The 19,886-nt window shown below is 41.8% G+C and overlaps 1 protein-coding gene across 1 annotated transcript in view; it reads right to left on the bottom strand.

Annotated features, from left to right (window-relative positions):
• Window positions 1-19,886, bottom strand: part of BACE2 (beta-secretase 2) — a gene marked incomplete at both ends in the record, with an annotated part of 46,606 nt that overhangs the window by 7,252 nt on the left and 19,468 nt on the right. Inside the window, 6 exons of the mRNA XM_084279044.1 lie at window positions 440-589; window positions 3,962-4,063; window positions 6,994-7,128; window positions 8,008-8,136; window positions 9,711-9,927; window positions 16,478-16,566. Of these exons, the coding sequence (XP_084135170.1) occupies window positions 440-589; window positions 3,962-4,063; window positions 6,994-7,128; window positions 8,008-8,136; window positions 9,711-9,927; window positions 16,478-16,566 (822 nt within the window). The remainder of the gene's footprint in view (window positions 1-439; window positions 590-3,961; window positions 4,064-6,993; window positions 7,129-8,007; window positions 8,137-9,710; window positions 9,928-16,477; window positions 16,567-19,886) is intronic.

Genomic DNA, 19,886 nt, shown 5'->3' with positions numbered 1-19,886 from the left:
CATGTAGGCTCATGGCCAAGACTACCATATTCAGAAGTGCTCAAACTCAGAATGCCGAGAAAAACAAATCCATTTCCTTCCCAAAATGAGAAGATCAAAATGATCAAAGACATTCTGTATTGACATCTAAGATGGCTAAAAGCTCACAGAAACAAAACAAAATCTTGTCTGCTTTTCCTGACAACTTGAAAAATTCATTCCCAGCTACATGAACTGCACTAGAGGGAAACCGTGTTTTTCTTTTTTGGTTTTAGGTTCAACAAGTTTATTATTTTCCCTACTTAACATTTGGTTTTCCTAATTTCATTAAAAAAAGATTACCCTTGCATGCAATAAGCCAGTTCTCTCTTACTGCTAAAATAGCTCCTATTTTTTAAGAGCATGTGCTTTATAATAGTAAAAATAAATGCATAGCTGAATAAACAAAGAAGGTTGAGACCTGTGGTAGGATAGAGATCCGAAACGACCTACTGGAGTTTTCATCCCTCAGGTAAATGGAGAGTTTGGGAAATATGGACCAGGGTCTTTCAGTTTTATCCCAGCATGCAAGCTGTGAACCAGTCCAGAAACCAGAAGAGAATTCTTGTATCTATTAAAAAAAAGAAAAAAAGTTACATATACAGACTACGTACATTGGGATAGGTTTTTCTAAAGGTCCACTATCACTATTTGACACCTCTTCCATTTCTGTGGATAAATTCAAGCACTTACACAAGTTTAGCAAAGAGCTTTTTCTTTTAAGGATCAAAGTGAAACCCCAACACATCAAAACAAGGTGGCATCATAACCCATGAGGACTCAGAAGATGGAAGAGGCAAAAGCAAATTTAGCTTTCCCTTCCCCTCCCCATCTGCGTTCACTGCGGAAGTGCAAGCAATGACTTCCCTGAGCAACCAGCACCGCAAAGCGGCAAAGTATCGACAGGCTTTTGCTACCTACGTACCTCATCTCCTAACAGCTCTGACCAAGACCCAACATTTTGAAGCAGCAGACTGGTTTTTTTTAAAGACAAACCAAAACACCAACAGCACGGATACGCAATGGCGTTGTCTGCCTTCCTCACATACTTACAGCTTCTTATGCAACTGTCTGAGTTGGGCTAAGCCAAAATCTCCTGTGGTCTAAGGGAATCAAGGTCTGCTGCAATCAGTGGAAAGAAATATGTTGCTCTGTCGCTGCCCTGCCACTCATTACCAATACAACCTGATGTGCTTTTGAAATGAAGTTGATGAGCAGCACTTAATACATCCATGGCACTAAGAAAACAAAAAACAAAGCCCTACAGAGCTTGCTTGCCTAAGACAAACATCTTGCCTAACGGCCATACTTCCTGAAGCACACAAACATGATCTGCTGCCAGACCAGAGGAAAGCCCTTCCTTATTTCAGTGCATTACTTTGCACTAGTTCTTAGGCCCACATGAAGCAACGTCCAGCTTCTGATGATGCACAGCCAAAGCCTCCCCTTTGGGTGAAGAAGAAAGATGGAATCCAGCTCTCCTACTCCCTTTCATTTGCAGAGACTGATTATTTTGTAAACATCATCTCCTACATTAGTTATCTGGCATTTTACATGTGACAGTTATTCACATGTATCTGCCAACGAAATATTTGTTAAAGCTGCACACAATTAGAGAATTCATACTTCCAGGTGCTTCTCTCTGTTCCTGGGCTGTTCACTCATGGAAACACACAGCGGGACCTCCTGCCCCAGACAGACAGATAAGGACATCTCTTGGCATGGGACAGAAGACTCTGCCCCTCACAGCCAAGTCCTAGGTCAGACCTACCAACATTTCTCCTTCCCATTTTCTCTCGGAAAGCAGAGCTTGTAATCTGAAGAACAGCAAGACAGCACCCAGGCCGGACAGCCCAAGCCTATGAAGTGTTCTATTTTAAGTGCCTGCTTTCATTTCCCAGAAAGGCTGCTTATTACATTGCCTTTCTTTGCTTTACTTCTGTATGCTGAAGAAATGCATGGAGGGGGAGGGCACGGATTTGGCTGTATGATACCTCAGAGGTTATTAAAATAAAGACTCAGGCTTATTTAAGCCTTCCTTTCTTCAATTTATTAACTTTGCATTATATTAATGCCATGGGTAGACGTGCCGTTGTAACTTCAGTTCAGTGAGGTGCAGTAGCTGCTACCCCTCTGCAGCTCATCTCTGCCCATCTGCCAAAACCATCCCCCTTCAGACCTGTCAATATCAAACTGCACCTACAGCTGCTCCCGAAAAGACTTCAGTCCACATAAGTAGGGTTTAAAAACCCATCTGCCCCAAATAAAGAGCATAAAGCTCACAGCCTTGGCTTTTAAAGAACCTGAATAAAGGAATGCTTCACATGCAGTTATCCCAGCATATCTGAGGGGGCAATAACATCTCGCTGGAAAGCTCATAACCAGCTGCCAGGAGCAGGAACTTTTTAACCTGGTTCACCTGTGGTCAGAGAAGTATGTCTGACTACGGCAGCTGGTTTTATGTTCCAGTGGCACTCTGTGTTACAGCGCTATGGTTGTGATGTAATGGTACAATGACATGCATTGAAAACATGCATTTTCCTGGCATTGCTCCTAAACAGCTGGAATCTGATCCTTATGTCTCCTTTGTTTAGAGCTGCAAAAGTAATTTTTGGCGTGTGTGGAGGGAAGCGGGTACAGCAGCAAAGCCCTTGAGGTTGTAAAGAAATTCTTAAAAGAGAAGAGTTAGTTTATGCATCTTTAATAGGAAGAACAAAGCCCATTAAGCAGAGCAAGTAAGTGGCTCCTCTCTAATACCTTATCGATCAGTTGTCTATTTACTTGTTATATGGCAGGCCCTAGTTCAAATGTACTGACCAACATCAGAGAGGAGCACAGACCGCTGTGACCCACTTCGCAGGAGGATGGCCTACCTGCAAGGGGCCATTACGAGAGCTCTTGGGGATGCTTCATTCAATCCCACCCCCACAGACTGAAATTGTTCCAGTTGGTACTTAAGTGCTTTGCAAAGAGAAGAACTTTTCAACCAGGGAAGCTGAGCTACATAAGACAACTGGCACGTTCGATTCAGATACTGGATACCTGCAGGCAGTGAAGAACACTTCATGCCAAATCTCTGCTCTCCATCAGGTAGGAAAAAGATCTCAATCTTGAATTATCAGCATAAAAATACTCTGTCTTCTGGAAAGCCAACCAATAGTCCAGTTACTGTATTTACTGTGATTTGCAATGACTACCGCTGTCTGATTGTGAATCCATGACAAAAATATTACAATTGTTCACACCAAATTATCTGAGATTTATTCTTCATCTTTAACCTTCTTGGCACTGTTCATTCTATTCAATAGAAGTTTATGAATAGCTTTTATTAATCAGAAAATGCTACTTCAGTTACTCTACACCTGGAGAACTCCACCATCCCCCCACCTTCTAAAGCCCACTCTATTTTGAAAGAAAGATGCTTTTAAACATAAATAATTCAATAATGAAGGTCAAAAGCAGCTTTATTGATATGAATAATCCTCAATGAATGGCATCCAGTCTACACAACAATAAGCATTACACTTGGAAAGGAACTGCTTGCAGTAGCAGGTACTTCTACTTTATAATAAACGCTGTGTTTTGAATGAAAGGACTGATTTTTTCACTCTTAATACTTTGAATCAGAGCAACAAGGATTTTGCCCATGTTTATGAAAAATTTGAAACAAAATGTTCCATTTCTGCACACTTCTTGTCTGTACTTGGACCCCTCCTTTCCCCTCCTCCCTTTCCATTTTCACCTCTTCCTTTCCCATTTCCATCGAAGACTATCAGTCATTTCTCACTTATTAACAGGAGTAGACCAGGAAAGATTCTGCTCCCCTCAGGTTAAAACCCTGTAACTTGTGAAGCAGATAGCAAAGATGATGCCTCTTTGAAAAATCATGTGATCATTTAATAGGAATTTAACATTTTAAGCAGGTTTAATGACATTAGCTTACCAGGGATGTGCGAGCTATTGCTTGCACAACAGCACTGAAGACTTTCTGAGGCAGACGGAGGAGTGTGGTTCCGCTGTCTACTATCGCTTTATCAGCATTATACTATGGAGGGGGGAGGGAAAAAAAGGAGAGAAGTTATATGCTGTAGTTAACATAATGCAGATTCCACTGTTTCATAACACTGAGAGCGCTGTTCTCTTTTGGTAGCTGCCTTCCCAAACCTGCCTGTCATACCTGTCAGCAGCGCTGACCAGTTGATAGCTTGAATTCAGTTGAAGTCTAAGAGCAAGAGCAAGATATGGTCAGCCTAGACACAAGAGCGAGTTTACCCACACCGCTCATGGAATTGCTGTACGTCACCACAACCAAAGCAAATGGCCAAACCACTTGTAAAGAGAAGTAAAGACGGGCCCCTCTCGGATATATAAGCTAATCCTTTTCACCTCCCATGTGCTTTGGGCAAAAGCACTCTCGCAGTCAGTACAGGCAGACACTAAGCATGCTGATGTAGCTTACACATATGGCCGAGCCCTGAATCAAGGCCTCTGCTATCAGGGAAACAGCTTGCTCTGGTTTAACCACACTACAGCGGCCTACTTGTAACGGCTGCCGCATTTCACTCGACAACAGCGAGGGAACAGTAGGCCTCATGACATGTCATGTTCAGTACTGGCTCAAGAGTGAAAACGCCAAACGCCACACCTTTCTCTCTTGACTGCTGAAACCCAGGAACACACTGGCAAAAACAAAGTACAAAGAAACTTGAAATTTCAATCTTGCTGCCTCAAAATCTGCACTAAAAAAAAAAAAAAGCTAAGCAAATATTAACTTTCATTATTAAAGCCCCAAACCTCAGAGTGAGGGATTTCATTAAACTTCAGACAAAGTAAGAAAAGAATAAGTATTTTAAAAGGTAGATATTTTTAATGGACTCCTTAAAAACTGTGATTACTTGTTAAAAAAAAAGACAAATAGCAGTGGCAGCTGTTTGCATTAATGACTTGTGTTACCAGTTTAGGCAGGGGGATCAATATAACTGAATAGTGACACGTTTATGGCATAATCCTAAGGAGCCAAGTTAACTTCCAGCATAAGCTTCTTAGGAAAAGGCCAAACAGCAAGCAAATTTAAAATACAGTGGTTTAGATGTTATCATGTCACATGAAGTATCTTTAGCCTGTGACAAAAGTAAAACCCATTAAAAAGTAAAAAAGTAACTCTTAGTTATTTTCTTTTCAGAAGGGGCTGTAGGGTGCCAAGCAGAGCTGAAAGAAAAGCAAACAGGAAACCATTTATTGCACTCTCAGAAATACTGCTGAAGAGTGGAGACAGACGTCAAGGCGTTGTGGAGTCTGTTTTTAACAGGTTTGTACCACAAATACGCAAATCGCCAGCATCCTGGAGGGCCAGCCTTGGAAAAAATAAATAAATCAGTAGCCAAAAGGGTCAGCTGCCAACATAAAACTGGAGGAGCGGCATCGCTCAGCCAGGGACGAAGCACCTGGATTTTCCTGCTGCGTATGGTGTACTTTCAGCAGGAAGGAACTTGTGGCCTTCTTGGTCTTCCTGGTTAATGTTTAACAGCACCCGCTCTGCGATGCCAGCGGATCAGTAACTCTCCCAGCCCTGCTCTGCCGGGCTCAAGGCCACGGCTGCGGGTGTAACGTTGGACAGGTTCCTGGCACTGAAGCCTGGGAACTACTTTTTCCTTTGCAAGGAAAAGGAGTAGTCTCTAGTGACAGCTACAAAAAATGCTCCATTTCCTAGAAAACAACTAAGAGGAGAGACGGCACACAGTTCATCATCCCACGCAGTGAATGATGCATCCTCTAGAAGTCCCACACTAGCCAAACTTCAATCATACTAACCCTAATTTTTGCGGGAAAATTCCCTTTACTGAGAAAGGAATGATGCCTTCTGTCCCTGTGACTTAGCCTACTGTACTAAGAAAATCTGAGAGCAAACCCTGGCTCAGAAAAGAGCAACAATAACAGGAAACTTGTGTAATGCCACTACATTTTTAAGTGATTTGTTTTCTAGAAACAGCAGGTATGAAACCATTACTGCAAGGGCTCCTTTTCAAAAACATGTTGATCATTTGTTAAGGCAGGAGGGAAAAAAGAGCAACACAAACATTTATGTTACAGGACCAGCAGTTTTGCTTTCCTGACAACCTAACAGAGAGAGACATTTAAATAGACCTTGTTTTGCTTATTAAGTTGAAAGATTATATGATCAGTTTTAAATATTTTATATTACTACAATTTCCATATTTTATACAGAAATAGTATATGCACATATAATATTTAAATAATAAATTTAACTTAATTTATATGAACTATAAAAACTTCAGATATATCACATATATCCAATGATTTCCTACTAAGGGAACCAGAAAAACTGAGATGTCTAATGAAAAAAGGACATTAAAATTGCAGAACTAAAATCAAAACATGAACAGCAACAAGCTACAGTAATAAACAAATGAAACACACACATGCCAGAAAAGAATGAAACATCTTTGGAATAAAAATGGCATCAACACAGTCTCATTAGACTGATCTAGAGATAGCAGAGAATTATTCCTAGTAAAAACAGAAAACATATCCATCAGCAATAACAACTAACAAGGCCAAAGCAAACAAAACTAGATCATAAAATTAAAAAAAAAAAAAAAAAAAAAAGATGCATAGGATGAGATACCTGGGGAAGCTTCCCAGGATGACACTTGCCCACTGCCATTATGAATAACATTCTTTGACAAATACATGGGGGTCAACCCAAAAATCTTTCCTCTTCTCTCTCTCTTTTTTTTTTTACTGGAATTATCTTAAAACTCTTTAGCTTAACGTTAGGTATGGCACACTAAATTTTGCAAGGCTTGTTCAACGCTTTTCAAAGTTACCCTGCAGCCTTGATTCTGAAAGGAAACTGCAATACAGATCTGCTTGTAAAGACAAACCTGATCGATTAAGTCTCTTTTTTACCCAAACTTGAGTTTGATATGGACAGAAACACATTATCACAAATACCTCTCTGCAGTCCAATTCGAGGTTCTGTCCTCCGACCTCCAGTTTGAGAATTTCAACCTGGTAATACCACTCCTCTTTGATGGGTGTGTACCAAATATCACCCATGTACAGGCTTGGTTCAATTCCACCCAGAACCTGAAGGAAAGGAGAAAGGAATTCACACACTTAGAAATCCCAGGTATTTAGTTTGGGGATGAGTACAGGGAAAAAAAGGGGGAATATTTAATTGTGATATACAGGGCATCCAATTTTTAATTTAACACTATTTGTAAGGATTTTGCTGACAAATTCTCTGACAATACTAGTCATACAAAGTAGTATGAAACATCTAGACATTAAGCTGATTGTGCTTCAATCAACCAGAATTCCCATATTGCAACAAATTACCAGGATCCTCAACTACAAGCTCACACTGATTTCTTAGGAAAGCTTCACTGTTTAAAATCAAAACAGCATCTTCAGTGCTTTAATCTAGGCAATGTATAAAAATGGGATGGAATATTAAACCAGCATGGCATAAATTCACTTTATCAGATCAGAAAAGCCTTAATACTGCTGAAGAACAACAAGCAGAAGATCAGGGACTTTTTCCCTTAACGTGTTGTCTTCAAAAAGTACAAGCACCTGGATTCCTCTCCCCCTTTTCACATCATGTAAAAAAATTTTTAAAAAAATACTGTAGCATTTTTATGAGACTGAGTAAGGGACTGCTGAGTTTAGGAAAGGTAGCAGAGTCTGCCCTGAGAAAACACCACAACATTTATGTTTTTCTGTATGAAAATTAAACTTGAAATGCAGATGTTTACTCAAACTTGAGAGAGAAAAAAAGAATGGATAATGAAAAATAAAGACACTTGAGTTTTGCCTGAGTGCTTAACTGTTACTTAAAAAAAAATATATATAACCCACTTCATATACTTAAACACTGAATTTGGAAGAAATAAGATAGCCATAGAGAAGAGGGAGAGAGATTAATAAAGATACATCTTCCCTCTTAGATTGACAGATACCCACAAGACTACCTCCGTTGGTACCACTTCCAGAAACAGGCAGTCCAGCACCACACATCTGCAAGGAGAAAATGTTGGGGATCTTTGCCTGCCTCACAAGGGAGTCAAAGAACGTCTCCACAGAACTTGAAGGCTTGAAGGTGTCGAAAAACAAAACAAAAAACAAAAGAATTGCAGAAGTATTAATTAAAAAGTTTCTTCACAGAAATGAGCCAATCATTCAAACAAGACCACTTTTCACAAGTAAATTGAATTTCTGACAACCAGGTGATGAAAATTCTAGACATAATTAAAACCCCAACAACTGTCATTTTTCCTGTTTCCATTGTTTTTAAAGCAGTTTTTACTCTTGACCACTGTCACAGAAATCCCCAAAGCCCAGGAGTATTTTTCAATTGCAGTTTTCAAACTCAAATGCTAGTTTCAGTGTCAGGCAGAAGCTGCCACTGGTGCTTTCTGTTTGGAAAAGGCTTTGGGATATTACAACAGCCAAACGTCACTTGCCCTTCCCACCACAGTTAAAAGGTACAGTTTTCAAGTGAGGATTTTCAAGATTTAAACATAGTTTAATTCTCCTGAACTGTTAATTCAAAAGCCCTTATTTCCTCTTCTTTCTTTCCGAGAACTTTCTATCAGAGCACACTCCCTTCAACTGATTACTGGCCAAGAGGCCCTTTCCTACCCGGCACGTCATACTTGTCAATGCTGTTATGAGAGTACTGCCGTCTCACTGTGATTCGGGTTTCCATGCAGGTACATCTATCTCATGACAGGCAGAGACCCTGGCTAGCTAGTGAGGTGCCAAGTGCCCTTACTACACAAAGCACAGAGCAGCTTCGGAAGCCAACAACACTTCAGTCTTTGGAGGAAAGGAAAAACAAACGCCCTGAACACACTATTTGCCCAAACCAGAGGTTGAGAGGCAGCTCTTCTCTGCCTGTCTGTTGACAGTGTATGACAGCAAGTACAGCAGGAGTCAATACAATGATCACAAAACTCTCGAATAAAGCATTTTAATTCCAGAGTCAGCAGGCAGTATTGAATCGTTGGTTCTAAAGGGATATATCTCAGCTTGTGAATTTCTCAGACAGTTATGTGTAGGTTGAAAACTATGACTATGTACTACTCCAATTGTATTTTCCGTTTTAGATTATAAGGCTATAAATTTTAGACTATAAATTTTAGGACTTAATTTAAAATTTCTACCTGAATTTCCTGCGTCCATAAGAGCACGATGTGCTTGGCTCTGTGTTCATTAAAAAAAGCTACAGCTAGTATTTCTTCTGAAATTATCCACATATCCCCTCCATCTCAACTTTTCCTTTATGAACAAAGATTGTCTTAAAATGAACTGACAAGGGCTTGGCCAAGTAAGTCCACCAGTCGACTGACAAGTCTTGAGGGAAATCATCACAACCTTCATAAGTGCCCTACATACGTACACCAGAAGCTTTTACTCCTATCCTCTGGTACTACAAACTCTGTAAAAGCTTATTTGTTCCAAAGAAGCTAAAAACCAGAGCCTTCATCACCAGAATAGCTTTAATTCTTCATATGGGTCTGTGGTACCATCACAACCCAGTTTACTCATTCTGGAATTTAACAAACAGAAAGAATCCATAGGAAAGAGTGGGTGGAACGGAGAAGCCTAATGCTGACGGATCATCTGCCCTCTTTATTTTAATAGCTGGCGAAAGGGTGACTTACCTTGGCTAAGGCATCGTAGGCAAGACCAAGAATCCCATGCCATTTAACTCCTGCTAAGAAGAAATTCTCCGATTCAAGAATGGTAGCAATGTTGACAGTGTAGGTGCCATAGATTCCTTTTGGGATAGTAATGACATCTGTACCCAGCACTCCAGTCCAGCTTCCTTGACTGTACTTAACTGTGACATCAATCCCCTGAGATTTGTACGTACTTGACCTTTAAAAGGAGAAGATACACTTATGCATGACCTGTTTATTTACAATGCAAGACAACAGAATATATTCAATCTTCTTTGTTCCCAGAGAAGAAAAATAGTCTGCAAAGTCAATCAGATACTCACAGAAGAAGGGGGTAGATCAAAAAAGTTACTCAAAAAGAAAAAAAGGTAGTAATAAAAAAAAATCTCGAAGCCCTGTTTTCATCCTGAAGCCATCAATGACTAAATCTTGCCTTTTTTTATGTTTGTTTTGGTTTTTTTAAAACCTTAGGTATCATGCTGTCTAGTGCAGTATGCCTCTGACTCAGACTGGTCTATCACAATAGGAGCAATATTCTTTAACTGGCGACAGAACATATTAAGTGGTGCTAGGAAATGAAAAGCTTCTGAATTCACATCTGAAATTGAAATGGCAGGCTAACTAAATAGCTGTAGACTAATAACTCGTTGATATTATTTAAAAATCCATTTTTAGTAAATGGGAATATTACTTTATCAGCAGTAAGAAACAGGTTTTCTAAATCTGCAGTTTGGTCTACCGGGAGCTAAGTAGATTTGTATATTATTAACAAATGATTCACTGACTTGGTGGGAAGAAAAGAAGGAGTTTCTTCTAGACCCAGGCAGCAAAGGAAAAGGTGCAGTTAAGTACAAGCAGCAGAGAAAGAGGGAAAAAAAATAATCTTGTTTAGAAGGCTTAACAAAAGCATGAGAAAAAACATCCATAGTTTGGGGTTTTTTTTTTCATTTTAAAATCTTGTAGTATAAACATGGTAATAATTTTCCACTCCCCATCACTACTGGAGAACTACGGAAATTCTTTACCTTGAGGGGCAATTTGGCTGTAGGGACCATGCAACTGATCCTCTTCCTAGCTAAGGGTGGGCAGGGAGCAGTAAGGGGCTAGGCTCCAACCCTAGGCAGCTCTTGATACTCCCAACACCTAACCCTTCAGGGCTCTTCACAGCCCAGCAGCTTGTAACATCCAAGACAGAAGAAACAAATGAGGTAATAGATCTCTCAGATTCTATTTCAAAACGGCGAATTCCAGAGATACCGTTACTACCTGTATCTGGTTACGGCTACTGCTGGTTTACTTCTCTGTGTAATTCCACCTGTGTGTGACACGTAGACAAAGGGATCTCTCTGCTCAGGCTGGGTCTTCAGAGCACCACTGTGATACTGGCAGTACATTTTATAAATCAAAATAGAGTCTGAAGAATTACTGACATAAGAGAAACTGGGGAAGGGGGACAGGAAAAGGAAGGGAAAACGCAGGGCTCTAAGTAGAGAAGTGTCTGGCTGTGTAACAGAAAAGGAAACATCTGAAATCAGAGAGAAAAGCAAGTGCTGGGAGAATAAACCAAGGCCAGTCTGCAAACACAGGCTCTGCATGACCAGCAACAGCACATAGCTCTTGTTCTGCAAGCAGCAATAGCCTGATGGACGGAGCTGTGGACCAGGACACAGAAAGACTCTGCTCATTTTCCGGCACTGCTGGTGAACTTTCCTACGGGAAGGCCGGAGAAGTCACTTCCTCACCCTCTGAGTCGCAGCTTCCCCACCTGTAGAAACAGGTGAGGATACTCATCTCATTTGTGAAGTGCACAGATGTTGTACTGAAGAAAAGGCCTCATTTCCTTCAAGGAACAAAATACCTAGTGCGGGAAGGGATCTCACATGATACTTGTGGCAGTAAGTTATATTCTGTTCCCGCAAAACCACTTCCTGCTCCATCTTCTTGGCTGTAATCAGCTTGGGTTTTTCCACTTCACTGATTCAAAGGAAGAAAACTTGAAAGGTGAAAACTATAGACCTGTTCTAATTCATGGTCTGAGTGTTTTAAAGAAACACAGCACAAAAAATCGCAAGCAAGCTGTTGTGTCTACAATGAGAAAGTAAGAAATTCTGGCAGGATGGAGTGCATCTTTGCCAGAGGCAAGGGAAAAGGCCTCCTAGATTATGGTGCTGTAGTGCCACCAATCCCTTCTCCTTTCTGGTTACTGTCTTCTCTCCACAGCAGCCAACAGAAACATGGTCCTCAAACCTCAGCTTAGAATACTAGCAACAGGTTCATTTTCTCATGCAGAACTACTCATTACCAGCCCACAGCACTGAACAAACCAGTGACAAAAGAGTGGCTAACCACAAATCCACTGTGCAGAAAGCCCTGCTTGACACCAACCTCACCCAACACATCAATTCTTTCTTAATTCCATCTGTGCCAAGAGTTTAAATTTTCCTACTTACCCATTTGCTTTTTCCTAAGCACAAATCAACATCCCCATAAACAGCAATGGCAAAGAAGGGTCAGAGAACAGCAACAGACCAAGAAAAAAAAAATATCTAAACATAAGCTTTGATCCTTTCTCTGGTGAAGATGGATGACACGAGAAGGGATTCAGGGCCACTGACTTAAGACAAAGCAACCATGAAAACCCAACAACTAACCTAGTTGTCTAAAGACTATTCCACAATGTAAATTGTTGATTTTTAATGAAGAAGTCCCACCTAATTTGCAGGGGTTCTGGAACAAGTTTATAAATTCCTCTCAAACCAGAGACTGTACAGTGTCCACAACCAAACTCGCAGGAAGGCAGCAGCTTACTTTCGCTTGCTGGTATGCAACTTACTGTACTACCTCGATATATTGCCCATAATTTTCTTACCTTCCTATCTCTTGGAACGATCAAATCTCGAGCAGTTTGCTCTTAAAACTTCAGATGGTGAGGTGGTAGTACTCATACTGAAAAAAACCCTGAATAGTGTTGCTGAATACTGACAGCCCCAAATATGTCACTCTTCTGCATAGTGCTACAGAGCCACCACTGATAATTTAGTTTTGAGTGCAAAAAGCCCCTTTATACATGTGTTTAGGTGGTTCTTTTATCATAAGTAGCATATTCAACAAAAACTGCTTGTTATTTTGAATACCATGAGGAAAAAAAAACCCACAGTGATTTCTTTTCAGTTTGGGATGCATTAAGCCATTTCCCAAAACCTTATACATACATCACAGTGACTCGAACATGATCACCACGGCAGACTCAGAACTTTTCATGGCAAAGTTCTGCCAGAGCCACTCAAAAGCCCAAGCTGTGAAAGACTTCATGGTAACAGTTCTACTCGTTTTGTACAGAAAGAAACAGATAATCAAACAGCAGATTTATATGGCACGGATTGCATGACACACAACATCATTTAACGAGCTAGTTCTAAAATTGCTCAAGAAGGGCTTTTCCTGAACAACACACCCTCTGGGCCCTTTGGAACAAAGATAATGCCTTTCCTATGCACTCTCCTCAATTTTAGTTAAAAAATAATCATGCATTTAATTTCAGATTTTGATCATTCAAATAAAATTAAACTAAGAGCGTGGCAATCGGGAAATTCAGACCCATCACACTCTCTCCAACACAGTATTAATATTCTAATAAGCACACATCTGTAACTCAGTCCCATTAACTTAACAAATTACTGATCCTTCTTTCCCCTTGTCTTCAATTTGCAGTTTATGACTTTGATATGGAAGCACTTCATGACAACGTAGGAAAAAACTGCGGGAATGATTACCAGATGAGAGAAAACCTCTTTATCTGATTTTGAAGTGTTCCACATAGTGTGGAAGAAAAGTGCCCATGGGTCATTTGTCTCATTTACAGATGGGTAAAGGTAACTCTTAGGCAATTTTGCAGATACAGCTGGGAAAGTCTGTAAGGCCAGTCTCAAAAAGACCCAAGCATCAGGGCCCAAGGAAAGGCCACTGGACTTCATGTCCAGTCAGGAAAACTCTTGGAGAACAACCTCCTGGAATTTGTTCCCAAGCACATGAAGGACAAGAAGGTAATTTGGGACACTCAACAAGGAATTTCATACCTGTCCAACCTCCCTGCCTTCTACAACAAGACGACTGGTGAGTTGTAGGTGAGGCAAATGCAGTGATGTTATCACATCTCGACTTCAGTCAGGCTTTTGACACCGCTTCCCACGGCATTCCTATTTGGAAGTTGAGGACACAGGACTGAACAAACAGACCACTTTGTGGGCTGAAGACACACTGGGCCACTACGCCCAAAGGGCGGCAAATGCTGGGTCAACATCAGGCTTATGACAAGCACAGTGCCCCAGGAGTTGTGAGTGGAGGAGAAACTGTCTAACATCTTCTTCAAGAACCTACATGATGGACAGACTGCACCATCAGCAGATTTGCATAGGATACTACCTTAAGGGGCATAGTTGACATGGTGAGTGTCAGAGTTTGAATCCAAAGGAACGTTGAGAAAGGAAGAGAGCCAACAGGAACCTCATGACATTCAGCAAGGAGAAGCCCAAACTTTTGTAGTTGAGAGGAATCAACTCCACACATCAGGACAGACTGGACACATTCAGGACAACTGAAAAAGGATTTGGGGTGATGATGGATGGTAGACTAAGAGACAACAGCATACCTGCCCTGTGCATAGAGCAGGGTCCACACTGGGCCACATTTGAAGGGCCACCAAAGATCTGGTTGTCCCTTTGATCAGCACTGAGATGACATGTGGAACAGACTGTGGCCAGCTGCGGGAACCCAGTTCAACAGAGATTTAGAGAAAAAGAGAGAAGGACTGACAGAGGGGCTGCCAGAGAGGTCTAGAGCCACAACCACAGGACCTGTGACAAGAGACTGCAGTGAGCTGGGTTTTGGTTTTGCAAGCAAAAGGCTGAGGGGAGATCTCACAGCATCTTACCACAACTTGAAAGACAGTTACAAAGATGGCACAGCCAACCCCTTCTGTGAGGTGCCAGACAACAAGGGGCAACATCTGTGAGTTACATTTTGTGAGGTTCAAGTTGGACATTTGGAAATATTTCCTCCACAGGGAAGTGTGGCACAGCACTGTAACACTGTCCAGAGAGAGCATGGATTCCCCATCCTTGGAGGTTTACAGGACTTGGCTGGACTCAGCCATGGCTGACCTGATCTGGTGACAGCCCTGCCTCATTTGGGACAGGTACTGAATGACCTACAGAGGTTTTGTAGCAAACAATGTTTTTGAAACATCTAGTGGATTTCAGTGGAGCCAGGATCCCTCCCAAATGACATTTATTTAAATATATTTAAAGTATTTAAAATGAAAAAAGCATGGCATAGCCAGGTTCAAGTGTGCTAATGGTCGTACTTTGTCCTGAATATATTGCAGTACTCCATCAATCCAACCCAAACCAGATATCACTACTGCAATTGCTCTGAACTGTGCTGATTTGAGTTTGAATCACTTTACAAAGCACCCTCAACTTTTCAGGGCCTAAATATCAAGACTTCAGTATTAACTTTATATCAAAGTTCTCAAAACACAGTGTATACTGAGAACACTGATAAGAGACTGTAACCTTCAAATGATGTCACAGCCTTTCCCAAGACACAACATCTGCCCTTGTTGCTGTTTCTCATGGTATATGGTTCTTGTGAGAGGCCTTTCCCCTCCAGAGAGAATAACATCACTTAGAGAAAAGGGGGAAGGAATGCTTATGCTTTTAATGTCTTGCAATTAAGCATCCTCTAGCCACTAACAATGGAAGGGGATAGCTGGCATGTAAAACTACAGTAGTGCAGAAATGACTTTCAGGTGCAAATTCTGGATTTTCCAGACTGGTGTCACATCAGAAGATGATGTGAATTATCTCCATTAGCATCTGAATGTGACAGGAAGTAAGGTTATTTTAATAAGCAGCATGGACATGATGGCTTTCCCTCCATTACCAGTGCATCCTACTGGAAAGGTGGGGCAAAACCCCATGTTAAAGAAGTAATGAGAATGGTGATATTCTCTAGCCTTCCCATCCTGTAAGAATTTTCATCCATATGCTTCAGCTAAAGATAGACACTTGTGTTTTGGAGAAGCTTACCTGAAATAATTGAAACTAGAGAAGAGCACAAAGGCAGGAGGAAAGAAGGGAGAGTGATTCAGACAGATAAAGCTGTGCTTGGCTGTGACTAACGTCAGCTCATACTAAACAGAGCAAATTTAGCATATTACAAACACCAAAACCACCAAGTTGCATCTTATAAACAACCAGATTCAGTAGGGTCTGTCCAGATCACCGACTGATCGAGGCCCTTCACCAAGCTAAACACAAAATCAGTTTTTCACTAACTACTTATGGGTTTGGATGAAATGTCAAGTGACAGATACTAGTACTGGGTTTAAAATTCGGGTTTTGAACAAAGAGAAAGTATTATTTAAACTTCTAATAAATTAAGATTATTCAGATAAAAAAAATGGCTGTTATTGATGTGATTTTGCAAATTATTTTTATCCTGTAATTGTCTTTCTTCCCCTAGTCAGTGCTGTGCTCAGAGCTCAGCAGTGTTGCCATCAGTGGGAACATTCGTGGTGTCGTGCTGGACTTGGCATCAGGCAAGCCCAATTTTCCCATTCAGGCAACAAACACCCCGCTCTCAGGAGGTGTCACAGGAGCCCCATGAACTGCCTGATCAACCTCTTTTGCATGGAGGAGTCATAAAAGACATCCTAACCCATCACGGCGTGCAGAACGGGTACTTACAGCTCGGTATTGAAGTAGGAGGTGACATCAGGATCAGGCACACCTGCTACAGCAAAATTACTGCTCCCAGTGTCAACCAGAATATTTAACTGCCGAAACAGAAGAAAGGAGAGGTGGTTTATCAGATCCAACTAAACAAACAAGCAAAAAAATCATTAAAGTCTTTGTCTTAACTACCTCCAGTTGTAAAATTACGATGAAAGTAGCCCTGAAAAATAAACACAAAGCATCACTTCTGGGAAGGATATGCTGCTGCATCCCTGTCAGAGGAGCTGATCGTGCTGAAGTGATTTAAAAAAGTCATGTTCCTGGAAGGGGCAAAACCCGCCCAGCTTGTATTCGCACAGCGGATGAATTAATGACCACCTGAAACCCAGGTGTCTCAGCAACACCACTTGCCCAGGACAGAGGCAGAATTGTGTACTGTTTGAACTGCTGTTTGCCTTAGAGCTTATGAGGTTTCTATGTAGGGGCTGAGTGCAAGTCTGAGCAGAAATAAGCAGAAACATGACGCTGCCTCACGGCTCGGAGAGCATGGGAATGTTGCCCAGTTCATCCCAAGCAGCAGCAACCCACCACAGCTTTCCCTGCCTTTAAATAGGAAGATGGAAGATTTACAAACACTGTGAAAAGCATGGATTGAAAGGCGGCCCAAGAGTGGACCGCTAGTTCAGTTAATTGGGATGATGGTTTAGGCCAAAAATTGCCTAACAAAACCACAGGGACAAAACAAGATGCCTCCTCTCCCCATTTGGCTCACGTTAGCAGGTTGGTTCACCACAGCTGCATGACAGCTTGTGCTAGCACAAATCAGAAGGCAACAGCATGGGACCCAGCAGCTGGATGCAGGATCACCTCTTTCAGCAAGACCAAAAAAGAATTAGCAATCCTCCATATCAGACAGCTACTTGACAAGAGATGGTAGGGCAGACACCAGAAAAGGGCGATTGCCTCTTTTGGTGACAGTGTGGTAGTACTAAATTGGCCTAAAAAGATTGTGAAGTTATGCCCTAGGCCGTAGGGGACGCCTGCTCCCCAGAAAAATATTAAGGAATTAAGATTCCTGTAGGAGGTAGTCATCAGGACCAGGCTGCCCATGGTCTGACTGTAGCTTGAACCAGTTGCTTTGGTTGCCCTTAAGATGTGAGGTAACTAGAGATCTAGCGCTTAAAGTGCATGAGGGAAGGGTATGAGAGAATGGAAAGGGAAACAAGCTTAGTGTTGACAAAGAAAGTGGAGAAATGTCTGAGTTCAGAAAGGAAAGAAAAGGGGGGATAAAGAATTTGGAGAAGATAGGTTGAATCCTTCTTTTACAGGTTTAGGAGTGAACACAGACAAAAAAGTGTGAGTCAATGTGCTAAAACACATTTGGTTTGCACATGGAGGGGGGGGAAAGAGACATTTGCCCCTGTTTTACCCAGTTCATTCAGTATGGGACTGAGGACCTCTGAAGTTTAAATGTGAACACAAAAGCAACTAGTGAACAGTGGGACTGTCTTTTGAATTGCACGCACACTGTTATTAGTATTCCTAGTCCTAGTCACGCAAAAAATTTAAGACTATCAGGAAACAAACTCACACCCTTAGTCAAGTTATTTACCTGTCTCTCTGCATTCAAGTTTTAGATTAAGTGGAGACAATACATTAAAATTTATTTTGCAACCACATGAGCTAGAGACAGACGTTTGCAAACAAAAGGACGGCTACAAGCTCACCTGGTTCCAGGAGCTGAGGCTTTAAAAGTAAATAGGAAACTCTTGAGGCATGTCTTGCAAGAAAATCCAAATTGTGCCACAGTTTGTCTCAGCGATATCAAAAGCCTAACATTTTGTCAACTTACCTCACCAAGTCAGAGCTATGCATTCCACCTCCCCCTCCCCAATAAAAATCATATTAAAAGTAAACAACAAAGAGCAGCTATAATGTGTACATCTATCAGGACTAACAAAAGTTGCCTCAAAGGGGTGCTACAGGGCTTAAATTAATTAGCCTTTCGGAGGCAGCCTGTGATGCGTGAGTAATCGGCACTACACATCAGCTGCATAAATGCATGTAGGTGTTGCCCTAGCTTCAGTAATATGCATGGCACCATACACGGAGGAGGACTTGGGAAAAAAACCCCACCCCAACCCAACACAAAATAACCCAAACAAACCCCCAATCACTAAATATGACATATATGAAAGATATTTTACCCACACACACACCTTAAATACAATGTTATCATTGCAGAATTCACAAGTCACTGAAGAAAAGGGCAAATTTACTACCCACAGCACAGAGCAAATCAACATTTCCAAAAGAAAATAGATATCGCCCACCAAAAAAAAAAAAAAAAGAAAATACAAAGCCAGCTAAGCATGCAAGTGCCAGCCCACTCGGACACAGCAGCGTTCACATGACAGATCACTATTGAGGCTGACATTCTCCATCCGCATGTTTGTGCATAATGAGATGCAGGCGGCCAGGGCAGACACTGATTTATTGTAGTCCTCACAATAGCGCCAGTGATTAGCAGCTCATTTTGGGGTGGGTATAAGTTACTGAGCTCTCCTTCTCTTCTGGCTACCCTTTTTATCTGAATTTTCTGTAGTGCCTTCACATCTCATTAAGAACCACTCTCATGTTGTCACTGCTGGAGCCTACTTTATTCCCTACTGCCTGCTGCCAGTTTAATGGTGCTGTTGGGGGAGCTTCAGGCAAGCTCTGGTGAGTCACAGGGTGGCAACCAAAGGAATTATGGCCTGCCCTACCCCATGTCCAGAGGTCAGCCCTGCCCTCTCCCAAAAGATGAAGCCAAACACACCATGTGCTAAACTCCTCAGCCACTGTGTTTCAGCATCCAGCTTATGAAATCAATGGCACCTTATTCTGATTCACTGAGCTATGTGCTGTGACAGCTGGAGCGTGGTCACATCTCTCTGCGCCTTCACCTTTCTGCCACAGGGATGAAAGACCCTGATGGCAAGGCAGAGCCAACAGCAGTGGTAGCATCCACCCTCTCCAGCTGCCTCCTCGCAAAGCCCCAGAGAAGGTGAATCAGAGCTCTCGTGGGCAGGCGGAGCAGGTTCCTTTGGGTTCTTACAGCCACCTCGAGTGAATTGCTTCCTGTCCCTGACAGCTGATTAGTTAGCGATTAGCCTGTGTTGTCAGAGATTGTCAAACGAAGTCAGATTTTGCGAAAGCCAAGGTCAGAAGGACACGTCCAAATGAGGCTATGAAAGAAAAGCTGCCCAAGGACTGCTGACTGAACATGTGCCCAGCAGTAAAACAATGAAAGACTAGAATCATAGAATCCGTTAGGCTGGAAGGGACCTTTAAAGGCCATCTGGTCCAACCCCCCTGCAGTAAGCACAGACACCTGACTAGGTCAGGCTGCTCAGAGCTTCATCACGCCTGACTTGCGTGT

Source organism: Gallinula chloropus (genome assembly GCF_964237585.1).
Source record: "Gallinula chloropus genome assembly, chromosome: 1".
In the NCBI taxonomy this organism is placed as follows: Eukaryota; Metazoa; Chordata; class Aves; order Gruiformes; family Rallidae; genus Gallinula; species Gallinula chloropus.
This window is presented reverse-complemented; position numbering and strand designations above follow the sequence as displayed.